Here is a 19,744-nt window from a genome sequence, read left to right as displayed (position 1 = left end):
AAAATTAAGAAACCGTTATTGAAATCAAGAAGAAAAAAAATTGCTAATCAAAGATGAAAATGGCAGTAAATGAAGCCATTGCCTTTTTCTCAATGGATTTTTTTAACCAGCTGGCAGCGGAAGCTGGTGGGTCATAAGGCTCGTACTTGAGGCTCTGCAGTGAGTGCTGTGGGCAGCGAGGGGCCCTGTCTGCTCTCACCATCTCCACAGTCTGGGGTATTTATGCTTCTTGGTATATGTTGTTGCGATTCCCCTTTCCTTTCCCATTTATAGTGCTATCTTCCAGTTCACAAAAATTGCATTTATCTGAAGTTTCTCATTTGCAAGAATCTGGCTATAATTCAGGTAATAGCACGGTCCCTATAAACTGACCTTCCTTACTTGGAAAGGCAGTTTTGTTGTGGCAGAGTCTGCAGATGTCACATGAGCGCACCGATTCTTCGATTAAATGGCCCCATCGCTTTCTCCAGTATCCCCTCGCTGGTGAGATTTCTTTTTGATCTGTAAGATCTTTCCACCCACATTTTGTCAGTACTTTTTAACTTTTACTGCACTACTTGCCTAGCCCTGCAGTTGAAAACAGTCATGGATGTTATAGGTTTTGACGACTGAAAGACTGATGCTTACAAACTCTTGGGGTTCGTTTGGCGTTTCACACAGCCAGACACGAGTGTCCAGAAGAGCACATGTCATCATCCTCCTGGTTGGCAGCATCCCTCACTTCTCTTCTGCAGCAGCTTCTCAGATTTTAAGAGCTGTCCAGGACAGTTTTAAACGTTTCCAAAGTTTGGCTTTGAATTATAAGTTGATTTGTTGGATGTCATTCTCTGTAGTAAATAAGTAAATATCCCTTGTTTGAGAGGAAGAAGATACTGTAAACCCATGACATTTTGCTACAAGCTAAGGTCCTAAGGAAAGAAAACGCATGCCTTTGTTAAGATCTAATTACCTAATGCCATCTTTGTGTCAATCATCTAATGGAGACTGTTTTTCAGGAAGTACATGGATTCAATGTCTATATTTTTTAACTTGGATGCTTAATTCTGTAGATAATATCTGTTTGGTAAAGGAATTTATTTTCATTTCCCTATATAAAATACAGATCTATCCTTTTTGAAAATCAGAGGTATTACATTTAGAGAAGTTTTGATCTGGCTTTTCTCCCATTCTCCACCTTCCCTGACCCTAGTCCAACCTCAGCCATTGTCCCCTGTGAAGGAGATCATTGGTGCAGATAATCCAAATCCCCAGCTAATCCTCTCTGTGGAGCAGGGTCACAGGCCCACCACTCGGGGCCACAGTCCTCTTCACACCTGGGGCGTGACCGCAGCTCTCCCCGGCGCGTAGGGCCGTGTGGACCCTGAGGAGTAACTCCCGAGGCAGGAGGATAACCTGCCAGGCAGATACTCCCACAGGGATCATCAGGAACCCCTGGTCCAGAGAACAAAAAAAGGGGCAGTGGGTCTTCCCCACCAGAGTCTCCGGAGCTTACCCTCTTACCCTGAATTCAGGGTCTCAGTGTTATTCAGTGATGGCCCAGTTCAAGGCCAGCCAAGGAGCACTTGCCATCGGTACACAGATGACCTTAGGTCAGACTCGAAAGGGAAGGATCGTTCTGCTCACCCACAGGCATGGCCGGTGGAAAGGGACGAGATCATCATTCCGGGTTCCCGAAGCATCGCACTGCATCCAACTCCTGGGTTCCACTAGAAGGGAGACTTTGAGATGCCAGTAATTCATGTGCAACCACTTCTTGATTCTCAAGTGTTTTAGGACCTGGTTCTTTAAGGGCATTGTAGCCAGGAGGTGCCCCACACAGCAAGATTGTCATTTGAACGTCTGTCAGTCACGTTGGTCACTGGGAGCTGTCCTTTTCTCTCCAAATGTCAGGAACCTCTTTGAAGGTTTATACAGTGCTGGGAGGAATCATGAACTTAGAAACAAAGAAAAGAATAGGGTTTTTGGTTTGTTTCTGTTTTTGTTTTTTCCCCCAGATGGCACTTTACAGAATTTCAGTATCCAGAATGTATCTTAAAATGATCTTTCATGTGACTGAATTGATGCAATCACATGATAAAACTTTAAAGGCTAAGGAGTTGCTTCTTGTGGATGAGCAGGGAAAGTGATTTTTTTTTTGACATAGAATCTACTCCTGGTGAAGGTCTTTTATACTTGGAATCTACAACAAGGGAAATGTATGGATTTTTATCTATGATTTGTAGCTTTTTTTGGTTTCACATATTTTCAGAGTATCTTCAATCTCTGAATCCTGATTTATGAATGGTGAGTCATGCTTTTTGTTCTTTTTAAAGAAGACTAGTGGATTTGAAACTACACTAGAACTAAAATTTACCATTTATTTAATAACATTTTAAATGGAAATGGGAATAATTCTCTTAGAAATAGTTTCCTCTTATGTTCCTGTATTTAAAGGATTAATTTTTGAAATTGGTGCTAAGGAACTTGTGTTGCAGATTTGCTTTGTGCTTACAGTAAAAAGCAGTGAATAATATAATCAGACAGAAGTTTAGCCTTCATCAAAGCTTAAGCTGAATTCTCTCTATAACCCGTAGACAAGAGATTTCCAAGAGGCTATTTGAACACCTTTATTTTTTTTTTAAAAGTAAATTCTTACACATAAATAAATAAACATCATTGCTATTTCCAACCATTTATGGGATAAATAAGGTCATTTTTTATGTTAAATTATAAAATTGAAATGTAAAATTCCCAGTAAAGCATTTACTTAAGAAAAAAAAAAGATCTTTCAGAGGATAATTTACCTGCTATAGTTAGATTTTTTATTTTTAATATGATTCTCCATTTTGAAAGACATGTTAAATCTTCCTTCCTTTAAAGTACCTCTTGAAATAAAGGGTCTGCCAGTATCTGCTATGAGGTGACTTTGGAAACAACATTCCAGATTCTTGCTGTCCTCTACTTTCCTTTGAAGGGGAAAACATTAAAGTCAAATACTTCATGCTTTAAGCCCATGTGTTTCTAAACATCCAAAAGAGGAGAAAATTAACATATTTGCCCATGAACTCCCAGAGGACAAAGCTGTATAGATAATAGTGTCGATGACTTAATAAATACTCACTGAATTGGGCCCTGCCCGAAGCACTTGACAGACAGCAGCTCATTTAATATTCTGATCCTTAAAAGATAGTCCGGGGGCTTCCCTGGTGGCGCAGTGGTTGAGAGTCCGCCTGCCGATGCAGGGGACGCGGGTTCGTGCCCCGGTCCGGGAAGATCCCACATGCCGCGGAGTGGCTGGGCCCGTGAGCCATGGCCGCTGGGCCTGCGCGTCCGAGGCCTGTGCTCCGCAACGGGAGAGGCCACAACAGTGAGAGGCCCGCGTAGCCATTCGGGGACTTTCTGTCCCTGTGCTGTAAGGTGCCCGCACCCAGCGTGGTGGCTGCAGAATGACCGAGTGCCCAAGGAACTGGCTTGCAGAGCAGAGTTGGACTGCAGCAGCCATGTGGTCTCAGCGGCCGAGGTGTGTCTCCAGGGCTGTAACCTCCCCTCCGTGCTGAGGGTGTTGCGTTGCTCTGCATCTGTGTTTAGCCGGTTACCAATCTCTTACAAAGATCCAGTAAGCAAAAGTCAAAGAACCGGAGTGAGCTCTGGGGACTGAGTTCCTCCCAGCATTCTGCCATATTTTGCTTTAACCGAACAAAGTCGACAGCGGGGTCTGTGAGCCAGTCTGGAAGCTCTTTGCCTCCTACCCCCTCACAGCTGACAAGTGGTGTCACTTCCAGCTCACAGGTACATCATGCCCTGAACTCCTCTCTCCTCCTTTGTGAGACGAAAAGATGGGACTGCTAGTGACTTGTGCTCTGGAGGAAAGCTTAACCAGCTTCTTAGCCCACGCAGACCTTGGGCTTTCTGATGTGGCCTGTGTTTTTGTGGGGTTTCACCCTGACCTTGCTGGTTGGCCAGGCTGGGTCCTCAGGATCGTTGAAGCCGCTTAATACCCCGAGCAAGAACGTCAACCTGTAAAAATTGAATATGACATGGACTTGAGATGCACATCCCTTATAAAATGTTTAAAGCTTGCTGGATTTTATTAGAATATGTGAACCAGACTGAGTATATTAAATTTATGAGTCCAATTGATGCAGTACCATAATAATTCAATATAATATGCTTATGTCATTAAACTCATAAAGAAGAGTCTCTGAATAGCTGTAATGAATAGTTCAGATTCTGTAATCACAGACTAGCATTTTCACCCTGATGAATTTTAAGTAGGAGCACCCAATTCTATATAATATCAAGAAATAAATGCCATATTTCAAATGATGATTACTTATTGCAAGTATTTACTTTAAAACCTAGGACAGAAAAGAAATACCTGCAAAGACAGAATTATTATTAGAAATACAGAAAAGGTTGGAAGAGGTTGGCATGAAGCATAAATCAGCAACCAAAGAAACTTTATTCTGCTTTGACTAATATCATCTATTCCCTCATCTCTTACCTTGTTCCCAAATACGTGTATCTTGGTAATCTATCACTGAGTAATAAACTACCCCAGAACTTAGTGCCTTAGAGAAACTACCACTTTATTGCTTATGATGTTGTGGTTCTGGAACGTGGGCAGGGTGGTGGAACCAACCGCTGGGTGGTTCATCTTTTCCAAGTGTCTCTGTCAGGTCTGGCCACTTGTATGGCTGCATTCAGATTACAGCTCCACTAAGGACTGGGCTCAGCTGGGGTCCTGGAACCTGCAAGGTGACCTCTTCACTCTCGGCATTACCTCCAGTGCATTCTCTTGGTTAAAACAAGTCACAGGCTCCACCCAGAAGGCCTGGCAGGACTCCATGGATCAGAGAGAAGAGAGGCTGCCAGAACACAGTGCTGGACCCCCGGTCTGAGAGCTGATCCGGGGGCAGAGCATTCCAGAAGTGTGTCCCCCACGCTGAATAGTGCACAGTCCAGTGCTGCTGGACCACTGGCCGTGCCCCAACCTCTGCTTCCTCACCATGAGGCTTTGTACACACACTGCCCTCTGCCTGGAAGAGGCTTCCCTCAGCATCTTCCCCCACTTGATTCTTTCCCACCCCTCAGGTCTTGGCATAAATGTCACCAATTCCCAGGACGAGGCTGGCTCCAAAAGCATCTCATTCCTGTTTTCTGGGAGCCACATTTTAATTCCTGCTTTTCCTGCCCCACCTCCCTGAAAGGACTTCGCGTTACTCAGGACGGAAATGAGGCTTGTCCATTACTGAATCCACAGCAGTGCTGGAAGGAGGAAAGCTCTCAGTCAATATTTGTTGGATTCATGAATGGGGTCTGAAGAGAGGCATCAACAGAGAATAATCTGTGATTCAGCCCTTAAAAGGACAAGCAGGGTTTAGACAGTGGAAGCACAGCACCAGTAAGAATGACTCTGAACCACGAGGATGTGGTACGGGCAGCCCAGGCACCCTGGAAGGGCAGGCTCCGGGCCTGTCATATGCAGCACTGGACATCCAGTACCCACACGCTGCTTCGTGGGAAGCAGGTGTGCAGTAACCGCGCAGAGGAGTGATCTGCCTGAATCAAACTGTCCCCATTTTATCAGAGTGTGAGGACATTTGGGGGTGTGTTGGGAAAGGAACCCAGCATATCCACCAGTTGATCCAGTGGAGACAGATTTTAGGATTCCTAAATATTCAGAGAGAAGTGTTCAGACTAGAACGTATGGGAGCTTAGAACTGGGAAGACTCACGAGGTGAATAGTATCGACCTGCCTGGGTCAATTCATAACACTTGGCCAATGGTGACCAGACCTCTCTGGGGTCTAGAAATATCCCAGTGTGCCTCCATCCAGGCCAGATCCATCTTCAGAGCCCACCAGTCAGTGATGAAGCCTCCAAGTACTACAAGGTAGATGAAACCTAAGTCTTATTGGAATGAGTTGTCTTTAAGCTGCCACCATGGCTAATGACTTCTGGAAATGAGGAATGCCATTGAACTGTCTTCCCTGTTAATATGTCACAGTGGAAAGGTGGCTCAAGCCCTATTACATTTTTAAAGAACATTTCAATTTTAATAATTTCAATAGCTTTAAATTAAACTATGGATTGATGTTAAAATTCTGTAAAATGAAGAGAGCGCCACAACAATGAAATATCCGGAAAATCATTAGGATGACATGACTGGGGTGAAATATTGCTGGTGAAATAAGTCGTAGGTTACAGTTACAGCCGTGAGCCCTATTAAAACGGAAACTTTCTAATAACATAAAATGGTCATGACTTTACCCCCCTGCTAATTAAAATAGAAGGAAGGAAGCCAAAAGATAAAAAGGTAAGGTCTTCCAAACGCTTCTGAGGCCCTAGTCTCATTCCCATCTCTTATACGCACAAACACACACACACACACACACACACGGACGCACGTGGTGGTTGACTGAAATTCAAGGTAGATTCTTAGAGCCTACATGAGTGGGGTGGAACAGCCCGAGAGAGAGGGGCTGCGTTTACATTTACAGTCACACCTTACGTTGCAGGCTTAAAGGATTTTCCTCAAGAATTTCGAGGACTTTCTCCCAATTTGAAGAGCCAGTCGTTTTGTCAGCCTCTTACAGTCGTCGAACTTGGCTAAGTCCCTTGAGATCTCAGTCTTCTCATCTGTAAACAGAGGATCCACACACCTGTCTTCCTCTTCCTCAGTGTGTCTCAGGGGTCATAGGAGCTCCTGAGCCAGGAAAGGCACTTTGTATCAGTACCAAGTACCGGCAGACCCACAGCCAGGTTCAAGGCCCGTCATAATCTCCTTCGAGCCCTGCTTTTCCCCAGGCTGAGCCCTCCACACGCTGGCCTTGCTCCCTGTTCACATTCTTCACTGAGCCTGGGTACCACACACCCTCCCTCCTTTCCCTGATCTCCAACGTTCCTTTCCTTCCAGATCCCAGACTTGAAAGGGAATGGCTGCAAGATGGGAGCGGCCACACTGTTTAACGCCCTGCTGAGCTCCCACGTTTTTGCCTGGACGGACTGTAGAGCACGTGGTCATCCCTATGAGCAGACTAGCATTTTATCCAGAAGTTCCCAAGTTGAAAGGAAAAACCCACAGAGGCTGCTGGAAGGCCAGCTTTTACCCAGGTTATTCCAGAAACTCAAGTACTTTTCCTTTCTTGCATATAGTAGGTCACACGTGAATCATGTTAATATTATGACCTTCGTCAAGAATGTCTGAAGTGAAGTAGCATGTAGCAACACATTATATTTTCATTTTTTTCCCTTAATACAGTGTGTCAATTGAAGTACCAGGCTAAAGCTCTAAAATAATTGACTAAATTCTTGCTGAATTGCCCTGTGTTGCTGTAGGGAGTGTGTTTTGCCTTTCAGAACTCATTAACACAGCCAACAGGCCATGTTAGCCTGTGTTTTGGTTCAAAGATTAATAATGTTTGTGGTTGTGTTTTGAAATGGTGTTGGAATTTTTAAAATTGGCCCCTGTGTATCTGGGTTTGGGGAAGGAGGCTTCCAGCTGACTACTTGGGTGGGAATGGACCTCTGGGATGCACTGACCCATCTGAAAGCCTCTTAGGGTTGACCTCTTCCTAAGAGAAGTGCCCTGGGCAGATGCCTTGATCCCACAACAGACTGGCCCCCCAGGAGTCGGATGTGGTGTAGATGGAAGGCTTCCTCTGATTCCTGATGAGTACCTGCCAACACCCCAGGGGATTGTCAGTAAACTTTATGGCAAACAGTAGAAAATGACTTTGTAAGCCCACTTCCTTACAAAGCCCACAGACAGAATGGGCATATCAGAAACTCTTCTGCATCTGCCCTGAATTTCTTACGTAAACTCTTGAAATGCTCTATGGCACCAGCTCTGCAGTCTGGAAGATGCTTGTCCCAGAGGACCCTTTGGTCCCAGCAGGCCCCAAGTGGTATCTTGATTAGCAGTTTGGGTATGAGATACCCATCCCAGACTGTGAGTGGGAAAAATATCACCAATCCTCTGCCATAAGTCAGCCAGATAACCAATCCCCAAAGAAGGGGAAGGTATTTTTCAGAAGGGAATCTGAACGCTGTTTGGGAAGGGAAACAGAGGAAGGACGGTCAAAAAGTGGCCAGTGCCCAGCAAAGCACTGTAAGAAAGGTACGGGAGCATGAGCAGAGCTGCGTAGGACTCCGTGTCGAAGTGTAGAAGCCTCACAGGAAAGAGGTCTCTGCCCCAGGCTTGTGTGGAACATTCACTCTAGACAACCCCGTGTCCCTGTCCCCATGAGAGCGTCGTCAGGCCGGGAAAGGCAGCATCTGGCCCAAGCAGCTGAGATGCCCAGCACTATCAGCCTGGCCCAGTGAGCGCAGTGCCAGGAGACGGGGGTCAACCAGAGAAGAGGGTGCTGGTGGATGCTGTGGACGGCAGTCTGGTGACTGAGACCAGCCTCTGGAGTTGGAAGATGTGGGTGTGAGTCCTCACTTTCCCACTTCCATGCTCTGTGACCTCTGGGACATCACTTAAGCCTCCCAGACCTCAGTTTTTGCATCGAGAAGATGGAGATAATAATAGTCTCTACCTCATAGAGTTGTTGTGGTAATTAACTGAGGTAGACCATTAAAAGCTCTCAGCGTGCCTAGAACATCGCAAGCCTTTGATGAATGGCCTCTCCGTGAGAGGAGCGAGGAAGTAGCTGGTCAGCTTGGTGTGTGCATGTGGGGGACAGTCCCAAGGAGATACTCGGAGGGGTGTTACAGGTAAGAGTTAAAGGAAATAAACAACTACCTTGGAAAGAAGGCGTCAGGAGCCTGGTGGGGCGTGTCTCTGGCAATCATTGCACCCCTCATCCTTCTGCTGGTCTCTCTTGGCCTCCCCTTTGAAAGCTCACGGTCCCCTGCAGGATTTAATTTTTGTTCTGAGGGGATTTTACAAAGCACGTGCCAGTTTCACATTTTGTGTGGAACAGACCCACGGGGGCCCATCTCTCCCAGAGATTTCTGCCTCCCCCCACCCCGCTCACTGCCCCCGTGTAGATTGCCTTTAAAAAAAACAATAAAACATGCCCACAGCCGTAGAAGAAGAACAGTTGATGAAGTCAAGGTATTCAGCATCAGGACTGAAGTATGCCTTAAAGATTAGCCACCTACACTTGATCTTCTGAAAGCATTGATAAGAAAAGACCTTATATTTTATAGTGCTGGTCCAAGAGGCTAAAAGTAAAAAACCTAGATAGATGTCTGATATATCTGTTATTCTTAAACCTTTTTTTGCCAACTTGGAAAACAACTCACGGGCCTCTGTCTCCAGCATGGTCGTGCTGTTTTCCTTCTCTTCCTTCATCTTCTCTTCCCCCCTGTATCCCATCCCATCCTCTCTCGCCCTCTTCCAGCCGGCCCCTTGCATGTCTTTGTGCTCCATTTCCTGGTCCCTCGCTTTCCCTCAGTTGCTCACTCTCAGACACCTCCAGACCCTCTCCTGCACTGCCACTTCCCAGTTTGCGATCTTCCTGAAAGAAGGTTGGGTTCCCTCTGACTTTCGTCCGCCAAGTATCCGGGGCAGGGCTGGAATGTTGCCCCACCTTCTCAGCGGCCCTGACCTAGGTATTTCTCAGAGCAGAGACTCAGGTGTGACCACCCCCCCTCCCAACCAGGGCGGGCAAGGGTTGCCGGCCTTGTGTGGTCCCTAATGGCTACAGAGATTTAAATTTGCCTGCTTTTCTTTCTGATTTTAATGGAGAAGATGCCATGTGAAAGAAACAAATTGGATATTGGATTTCACAGATCCTTCTCCTGCTTTGCCCTGCTGACCCTGATAAGCCACTGAAATTCCCGATGTCCTTGAGTTTTTGTAATACTCGCCTATAAAGTGAACTGCCCTGGGTTAGGCAGCTCGGCTTCTGGACTTGTTTTCACACACCAGGGAGGGCGGGGGTGCCTGTGGATCAACAGTAGAGGGAGAGCTTTGCCAGGAAGCACTTTAATTTTCTCCCTTCAGCCGCAGGTACTGTGGAAAACATTGGGGGCACAGGCAGCAAAAATTACTAATATAAATGTGTGTATTTAAGTATGTATTTTACATATATTTATTTATTTATTTATTTATTTATTTATTTATTTATTTTTCTTTTTGCGGTATGCGGGCCTCTCACTGTTGTGGCCTCTCCCGTTGCGGAGCACAGGCTCCGGACGCGCAGGCCCAGCGGCCATGGCTCACGGGCCCAGCCGCTCCGCGGCATATGGGATCCTCCCAGACCGGGGCACGAACCCGTATCCCCTGCATCGGCAGGCGGACTCTCAACCACTGCGCCACCAGGGAGGCCCTTTACATATATTTATAATGTATATTGACTGCATGCAATAGCAGCCTTCTAGTACAATGGCTGGTCTTGGACCGAGGCCTGAAGCCCTAAGGGGAAACTTCTTTATTGGAAGAATAGCAATAAACTTGACTCACCCGACACCATTATATGGAAGTAGATTTCATTACTGAAGAAGTGCAGACAAAAGAATCGAACTCATACCCCTGCACACCCCTCCGTTCCAGTCAGTGGGTGGGCATGGTCACGTGGACTATTACGCAGCTGTTGAAACGAACAGACCACACACAGCTCACCCAGCCGGGTGCCCGAATCTCACAAACATCATGTTAAGCCGTGGAAACCGGATACAGAAAAGTGCACCCTGTGGGATCCCATCCAATGAAGTTCAAAACCTGGCAAAACGAATCGATGGTGCCAGAAGCCAAGATGGCAGTTACCCTGAAGGGCAAGAGCGTGCAGAGAGCTGCCTGGGCTCCAAAAATGTTGGATATTTTTATTCCGATGCTGAGCACGCCAGCGTGTTCACTTTTTGAAAAGTCATTAAGCTGTACATTCATGATGGTTGCTGCTTTCTCTTTGTACACTTCAATTTTTAAAAAATTAACTCATCCAAATCAGTCATCAAGGTTGCTTGTAAGCACTTTTCCCCAGCTCGGCAGTGTGCCCGGGATGACGGGGAATTACAGAGAAGAGTGAGATGCTGTCTGTGACCTCAGGAACCTTCTGGAAACTTAGTTCCGTCTGGTGTCCCTGGCTCCACCCACTAGCCCTTTGGGTTTGTCATTCACCAGAAAGAATTTGCTCAGCCTACCTCAAGCCTGTGGCTCTGGATACAGACGACTCACCCCATACACTTTAGAGCATCCCGAGGTCACCGCAAAGATCAGTTCCTAATCGCAGCATGTCTTTGACCAAGGAAGCGGTCTAGGTAAAGGGAGCCAAGGCTGCCCCGTTCTGCTGAGGGGAGATTTGTCTTGCAAAGACAAAGCTCTTCCGTAATGCTTAAAATCAGTTGGATCAGATCCTTCTATCTGGTGGTTTCATCGAGGTGTACTGATGCGTTCATTTTAAGAAAAGCCATCACCTGCAGCTACTCCCCTGCTCTCTCTTTATGGTGCTGCCAGGGCAGGGAAGGGGGTCTCCAATACGTTCTCTTTGCCTTTTTTTTCTAGTTTTTATTTTCACTTCTCTTCTCATTATCGCTTCAGGCTTTACTGGCCCTTCAAAGGGCCCCTGCTTCATGAACTAATGACGACGGATGTTGATACAACATCTGTTGCCGGATTTAAACACCTTCCATCCGGTTAGAATTCATCTGGGGGCCTCCCTGGTGGCGCAGTGGTTGAGAGTCCGCCTGCCGATGCAGGGGATACGGGTTCGTGCCCCGGTCTGGGAGGATCCCATATGCCGCGGAGCGGCTGGGCCCGTGAGCCATGGCCGCTGGGCCTGCGCATCCGGAGCCTGTGCTCCGCAACGGGAGAGGCCACAACAGTGAGAGGCCCGCATACCGCAAAAAAAAAAAAAAAAGAAAAAAAAAAAAAAAAAAAAGAATTCATCTGGAAGGCAAGCTCGTCTCGCGCTTTAGTCTGCACTTGAGCGTGGCCGTGGGGACACGGGCTGCACAGGAGCTGCTGAGATGACGATTCTGCTCCCGCTTCTCACCACGAAGGGGTGTAGCTCACACACAGCGGTGAGCTCGCTCCCCGTCCTTGTGCCAGATCATCTCTCTCTCCATCTTGCACAGTGAGCTGCGCACGTGCATTTCATCGTGAGCGTTGGCTGGTCGGGTGTGGTCGATATTTCCTAGTAACTGTTTGCTGGACCTCGGGTCCTTCTAGGTCAATGTTCTCAGCTTTCCTCCCCCACAGAAAAGTCAAGGCAGGTTCCCTTTTGCTTCTCTGATGCAAATAAGTACTGGAGCAAAGTCTTCATTTTCTAGCAATTGGTTTTGGCACCTTCTTACCTCTACCTGATCTCTATTTCAAGAGCCCTTCTTGAGCAATTACCATGAGACCAGGAAGTTAGGAATATTGGACAAAGGAAACAGAGTCTGAGTTAAAAACCCTCGTTTTCAAGTCTTCTCTCTTGGTTACTAGCCTTGCTCCCCGGACAATGGGTGTTACAGTAATAAAAAGAGGTAATTCTAGGCAGAGTATGAAGATAACTTATGAAGATAACTTATGAAGAGTATGAAGGTATTTTATCTTATGACGATAAAGTAAAATTAGGTGACTTAGGAAACTTTTGGGTGTGGTACAAATGTGTGTCACCTCGCTTTGGTGAAGGTTGCACAGGCATCTATGTGTGTCAACACTCCTCAGTGGATGAGTACATTTGAAGGATATGCAGTTATCGGGCATCAGTTATACATCCATAAAGCATAAAAAATTAGAAGTTTGAAGATTTTTAGAATCTGTAAATTGCTATACAAATGTTAATTATTAGTAATCCTTGTTACTGTTTTTAAGAAAGTAGCTAACATTTTCCTTAAGCAGAATGTCTTCTTTCAGAGGTAAATTTGAGGTTGGCAATTCATTCAGGTAGCTGAATTCGACTTCCCCCAGGCCAGGGTTTCTCATCTGTGGCACTAGTGACATTTGGAACCAAATAATTCTTTGCACAGAGGCTGTACTGGGCATTGTAGGATGTTAGCTGCATCCCTGGCCTCCACCCGCTAGGTACACCACCCGCCCTGTGGCCATCGGAAATGTCTATAGGGCAGATCACCCTGGCTGTTCTAGGCCATGTTTCACAGAGAAGCTTTTTTGTTACTCAGAGTCCCTAATTACTATGTTTAATTTCTGAGTTTGTGACAGGATTTATACTTTTTTTTTTTTTTTAATTTACAAATCTATTCTCTTTAATGTTTTCAAGTTCTTTTCGGTACGCGGGCCTCTCGCTGCTGTGGCCTCTCCCGCTGCAGAGCACAGGCTCCGGACACGCAGGCTCAGCGGCCATGGCTCATGGGCCCAGCTGCTCTGCAGCATGTGGGATCTTCCCAGACAGGGGCACGAACCCGTGTCCCCTGCATCAGCAGGTGGACTCCCAACCACTGCGCCACCAGGGAAGCCCAGGATTTATACTTTATAAACAAACGGAGGCAGTAATAAAGATTCAGGCCTAAAACTGCTCCCGTCCATATTTTCTGTTATAGAAAACGTTTGCCTGACCTGAAATATGTGAACTATTTCTGTGTCCTCTTTCCCTTTAACACATCCTGCTGGCACCCATGTCTGATTTCAGCCCCAGCATCTTGGGTCCTGGTCTCAGACAGGCTTTGCCTGTTTGGTGCCAGAAGAGGCCGCCGATGCTGTGACAGACGTGTGCAGGGGGGAGGGGCGAACATGGGGTTCAGAGCAATTAATCTTAGCAACAGCTTCCTTTTACTGGTGATCATAGGATTTGTAAAGGGGTCTGTAAATATCAGTGCTTGCTACGGACCCTCTCGTCCCCAGTATTGCTTTTCCTTTGGTTTATGAGAAGGATCCAAAGCAGAGAAGGCCTGTGCCCTTTAAAAATGCACATTTAGCCTCATGCAGACCGCTAGCCTTTTTGTTCTCCTCTTAGTTGCCTTTTAATGAGTGATCTGGGGGGGGAATGACTTCATTAATTAGCAACACTGTTGCTGGAACGCAGACCCCAAGCCCAGCGGCCGCTACCCAGCATCCCTCTGGGCGTTGTGTGCAGACAGGTCCAAGCCGTGTCGTAGGAGCCAGGAAGTGTCACCTGCACGCCGGGCACCATGGCAGCTCCCCAGGTGGGTCTGATGGGGCAAAGGCGGCGGCGGAGGGTCCCTGCACTGTTTCTAACGACAGTGGCAGCTCCTCCACGCTCCACGGGACGTTCCTCCCCCCTCCCCCTCCCCCCGCCCCACAGTGTCCTGACTGTGTTTTTGCCTCTTGTCTCTTCCCCAGAGGTACCTCAGGGACTTTTTCAGCGTGATGCTCCAGTCAGCGACGTCCCCGCTGCACATCGACAAGGTGGGGCTGACGCTGTCCAAACACACCGTCTGCGAGTTCTCACCGTTCTTCAAGAAGGGCGTCTTCGACTACAGCAGCCACGGGACGGGGTAGGGCCGGTGATGGGGCCACGCCACGCAGTGCCTTCTCGTCCGAGCGGCCCCCCAGCCAGGGGCCTGGACCCCTCACCCCTTCGTCCCAGTGCCTGAGCGGAGCGCGGGGCTCAGGGGCCGGGCTGGCTGACGACGACCCCGACGGCAGCTGTCCCTGCCCGTCGCGGGTGCATGTGGCCTTCTCCCTGTTGTGTGCAGAATCCGTCCCCATGGCTCCATCACCCTGGGCCCCCGGGGCCGAGCCAGCCTGGGGCTTCCCGAGGTGGATGGCTGACCACACCTCCCTAATGACTTTCATTTGGTTTCCTCTTTCACCAAAATACACTCTTATTTTTTTTTATATTCCTTCCATGTGGCTGGCTCCCAAGAAAAGCATTTTAAGTTATTTAATTGTATTTTGCTTTTTCCCCATTTGAGTCTGAACTTTTTACATAATCCCTAAGCACTGATGTTTACACAGAATTTCATATTCTGCAAAAGGGATTTTCGGTCCAGTCATGACTGGAGTCTTCCATGCTTGACACATTGGATGTAGGTGACATCAATTTCTATAAATACATTCAAATAGGATATTTGTTTAATCTTGAATATTCAAGAAGTTTTTCCCAGATGGCGGCCGTGCACTCTCAAGCTTTCTCTGCTAAGCACAAAACGAGCGCCTCGCTGAATGCAAATTTTTAAACATTTTGTTCACATTTTTTGTTACTGAATCTACTGGATCTTTAGCTGAAAGACTAGAATTTACTGTAGTTTATTAACGATCCCTTAAATCACTCAGGACTTAATGTAGCATCACACATCTATGTACAGTAAAACTGCTTTGTTTTACTAAAGAGAAAAATGTGAGAAGAAAAAATATATATGTGGTATATATTGAAATGTATATAATTCTACCTATAGATTTATATATGTACACACTCCTGTATGATAGTTATATCAAAATATGTAATCATTCACACCAAATTTATTAAAGGTGTTTGTTTTTTCAAGATTTAAATTGAGCTGCTATCAATATTAAATGAAGTTATGGAATCTACCCTGTAGTTCAGTTTAAGTTTGTGACATGATCATTCTTACTGGTCTGTTTAAAATTTTATCTAACGTTCTTGGAAACATACATAATGTATAATTTAGCATTCCTGTAGTAGAAGATGCCCTTATAGTTATGATTGAAGTCACAAATGAATGGGTAAGAAAACATGCTTGTGTTCAACCTTCGAGAATATGCCTTCACAACCGAGCTCTCCAGTCTGAAAAATATATTTAAAGATGCAATTATCCCGATAAGGGGGAAAATTATTATTGTACTAATCAGATATCATAGTTTAGCGTGAAAAAAAATGAGGGCTTTTTTTGTTTTGTTTTGTTTTATTGCTGCAGGAAGACTTGCTTTTGAGTGCAGTTGTGATTACAGGGAGAGGTTAGGGGTAATTACTACTAGAGAATTTAAACCTAGAGATTAAAGGATAAAAGCTGGGAGATAATTAACCATAGGTCATTTATCTAAAAGGTGTCAAGGCGCTGAAGATGTTCCCTCGTTTGCTGAGTAAACGAAATGGTTTTCTTCAACTGACCAAGTAATCTGTCTCCTGCCCTTTTGGACCCGTATCCGAGGCCAGGCTGCTGGCAAGTGTTTCACTAGAATCACACAGGGCACAAGAACAACTTGGCAAGAATAAATATCCGTGTGTTTGTAGGAAGCGCAGGAATCAGAAGATTCTTTGATTCCAATCCTCAGCTGAGGTACTTAGTATTGAGTTGGGGGTTCAGGCACTGGCCGGCTCTGGGTAAATCCGGCTGTAACACACGGGCATCATTTCACTTCTCTGAACCTCAGTCCCCATCTGAGAATGACACTGTTGCACGGGGTGATGTCACAGTTCCGATCCAGCCCAGAGTGACAGGCAGAGGGACTGTCACCAGTGTGTGGATGCGAACTGAAAACTTCTGATCGGACTCAAACAGCACCTTAATCTGAGTAAAACTTGAGGGAGTGTTGGCAAGCCAATGAAAAATCTCCTCTAAACAAGGAATGGGATCCCTTTCTGGGATGAAGAGAAGACAGATGACAGAGGCAGGATGACAAAACTGAAGCTGCATTAATTTGGACGAATTCAAAGGAGTCAAAGAAAATTAGCAAGTATGTATCTTATAACTTTAAAGTGCATCAAATAACAAAGGAATGCCAAGCTGACCACTAAAGGTGGTTCAGGGTGAGGTGCCATCAATTAATATACGCTTTTGTAGTCAGTTGGACAAATCTAAGGAGCTTCAACAGAATTCTTTATTTAGAAAGCTTTAGCATGTCCTCCTAGGTCTCGCTTACACACTGAAATACGTGCACCAAACGTGTGGCTCGCAAGAAGTAGTGTGCCCTTCAGCCTGGCTCCCACCCAGACCTCGCTGTCTCTGAACCAGAAAGATTCAAATTCAGCCCAGTAATTAACCAAGGCATGTGAGTAGGGGGTAACCAAGTCACGCTGGCTCCTTAATGATGGACATCTAGAAGATTCCCGGCCCACAATGTAGAGATGCTCTGAACATTCATGAACAGGGTGTCTAGGCCCCAGGGCACTTCTCTTTATATTTGTTTGCAGAAAGAGCTAGTTCTGCTCAATCTGGCCCCCAGATACCCACTCAGAGCTCTGGGCAGCAACCTTCATGAGTCTGAACAGAAACAACCAGAAGCTTTCACAGCCTAGAGCATCCGTGAACTCGAAGTGTAGCTGCTGCGGGCATGCAGTCCCCAGCCTCAGAGCTGGGCCACATTGGTGTTCTGGGTTCAACTTTCACAGATGGGATTTCCCCCCCCGGTCACATCCCCCAGCACGTAGTCCCATGGCTGCCCCACTGTTTCCTCCAGCTTGTTCTTGGAGACGGAGAGCAGTGTGGCATCGTAATGTGGCTGGTTGTTTCTCATTCTGCAGCCACCACAGGCAAGCCGCATCCCCTCAGAGAAAACGCAGGTAACGATTCAAGCCTGATGCAAGAGAGAATATTCAGTGACCTCTTGCTTCCAAAGGGTTGTGTTGGAAAGAGGTTTTTACATTCACTGTCTTTTACAAATGCTTACAGTGGTGCCTGGAGGTTTCATGAGTCCAGAGTTGAATGTTTCTGCCCCAGGAGACCCTGTCCTCCCATATCCTACACACGCTGCAGCAGTGGTTCAGTTTGGGAAGGAGTAAGGAAATTTAGGTAAAATTTAGGTAAAATAACTCCATGGCAAAATCAAATGCTTCCATTTTATTTACATAATCACGATAGGTCATTTAGGTCTTGGAAAAACTAATTAAAGAAAGACCATCTAAGGTGAATCATCCTTGACAACTTGAGCCTGTACAGCCCTCCTTTTATGATAGGGTTCTTGCCACAGGCAAGAAGAGGACCTGACTATTGACTTTTTCCTTTGGTTTCGAGTGCTTTTTCTGATGCTAATATAGTAGGTAGAAAATGATTCTGTGATGCTCACATTTTAAAGTTTGCACATACAGAGTTATTTCCAAGTTGAAACAAATCTACCAGTTCCTCACTGTAAATTTCTACAGCATCATATTTCAAATTGATCCTATGATGGTACCCGGGAGTTAGCAGGGTCATGTTGGAATTGGCCAGGCTGATACCTTCAGAAGGCTTCTTTATTTGGGAATCCAGTAGAACCAGTTACATGTAAAATGGTGGGAGGGACAGAAAGGCAGTTGACTGACCTGAAGGGGTTCAGGGTTGTGAGTTCACCCTTGTTCCCTGCAAATAGCATTTGCACACACTTTTCACTGTGGAATTACAGACAACTAGAGCTCTGGCACCTAAGGCTACCCTGTGCCCTTCTAGAAGTGTCTCCCTTCTGTGTATCTCTTGCTGAATGACTAAATTCAAAATGTCCTTTCTTTAACTATACTTATTTGGTACCCCTGTATTTGAAAATAATGAGGCTTTTTTCCTAAGGGTTATCTCTCCCCAAACTGACTCTTCTGTGGGAATTTGAGATTCATCAGTTTGGTTTTGCTCCTTCTCCACTGCTGGAAAGGCAGACTCTTCCCCGTTCAGAGAGAGACAAGTGGATGTGTTTGCAAAAGAGATGCACAAGGCAGCTCTCTTTAAGCGTTGAAGATGGGAAGGTGCACTGGTACAAAATTTGAAACGCATGGAGGAAGATGCATCAGTAGAAAGCCCCATGTTGGGTTAGCATCACAAAGCTCTTGGGTACCATAAAGTCAGGTCACCAGAAAGAGAAACTGTTCTCCAGAATTTAAATCTGGAAAAAAAATGAAAAATATTGTTAAATATCCTCACTGCTCGAAAGCAGAGTTACTTTCCTCCAAGTGTCAGGAATCCTTATGCACAGTTAATATTTGCAGAAGTTTCTGTATCTTTCCAGTAGCCTTTCAAGTTGTGCCTGAGAGCTGCTCACTAAAGAACAGCCCGAGGGTGGCTCCTTCTTCACTTCTTTGCCAGGCAAGAAGAAGGAGGGAGGGAGGGAGGGAGGGAGGGACCTGCTTTTTCAAAGCATCACGGACCATCTTCAGAGAAAAGAATCACAGTGAATAAGAATACCAATTTGTGGTGATGCAGAACTTTTTGAATATTTACACTTTGGTTGATGCCAAACTCTGTTAGCTTTTCTCCTCCAAACAAATGAGGAGCCATGGACAAGGAGGGGGTGACTTGCTGTCATATATGATGTTTTTCTCCTGTGGTGTTTTGAGCCCTGATTTCAATGAACGTAATAAGAAAAGTCAGTTCACAGAGGGTGCAGGCCTTCTCTTGTGGAGTAATATTAGGATACTGGTTATTTATCCTCTGTAAGTGGATGGAGAACGTCAAGTTTACGGTCATAAGGGATTTCCCATGCCTTCAGATACAGGGGCAGCTGCCACGCTCCCCTCACAGTCTGGAGCACAGGGCTCCTCTGAAGAGTCGGTGGTCCCTGGGCTCACTCCTGTGGGATGTGCTGCCATCTGTGCCACTGATCAGAAAACCAGCTCCCCAGGCCGCTGTCCGTCCCCACCTCATTAGCACACAGGGTGAGCCATCTCTGGGTGCCAGCCCCTCTGCTGCTCTGTACCCTTTGGGGGCTGGGAGGTGGGGGACAGGCAGGAGGGAAGTGAGCCTGGGACAGTCCATAAGGTATGGATGGCACTTGCCCTACTTGAAGCCACTGGTATAAATTCATGTCATGGCCACCTCTCCATTCTCTTCCTGCAGTGGGAGGGCGGAGGGAGGGTCAGCCCAAACTCTGGCACTTCTCGTGACCCCACTGGCCACATGCTGTGTCGAGGACCTGGCTGAGAGAGAGAGGCACAGAGCGTGCTCAAAGCTGGCTGTGCCCTCCTCACGCCTGGTCCTCAGGGGCCTGGCCTGCCCATCGGTGCCCCACGCTCCACCGGCTAGTTGTTAGCACAGATTCTTCCACT

General features: G+C 46.4%; 1 protein-coding gene across 1 annotated transcript in view; it reads left to right on the top strand.

Annotated features, from left to right (window-relative positions):
• KIF16B (kinesin family member 16B) overlaps positions 1-15,369 on the top strand; it is a 293,315-nt gene extending 277,946 nt beyond the window's left edge. The window contains exon 26 of the mRNA XM_082645904.1: positions 14,176-15,369. Coding sequence (XP_082502030.1) covers positions 14,176-14,334 — 159 coding nt within the window. The 3' untranslated portion in view covers positions 14,335-15,369. The remainder of the gene's footprint in view (positions 1-14,175) is intronic.
• Positions 15,370-19,744: the final 4,375 nt, after the last annotated feature.

This window comes from Mesoplodon mirus (assembly GCF_964341445.2).
Source record: "Mesoplodon mirus genome assembly, chromosome: 15".
Lineage (NCBI taxonomy): Eukaryota > Metazoa > Chordata > Mammalia > Artiodactyla > Ziphiidae > Mesoplodon > Mesoplodon mirus.
The sequence above is the reverse complement of the archived record's forward strand: the minus strand, read 5'-3'. Positions and strand labels throughout refer to the sequence as shown.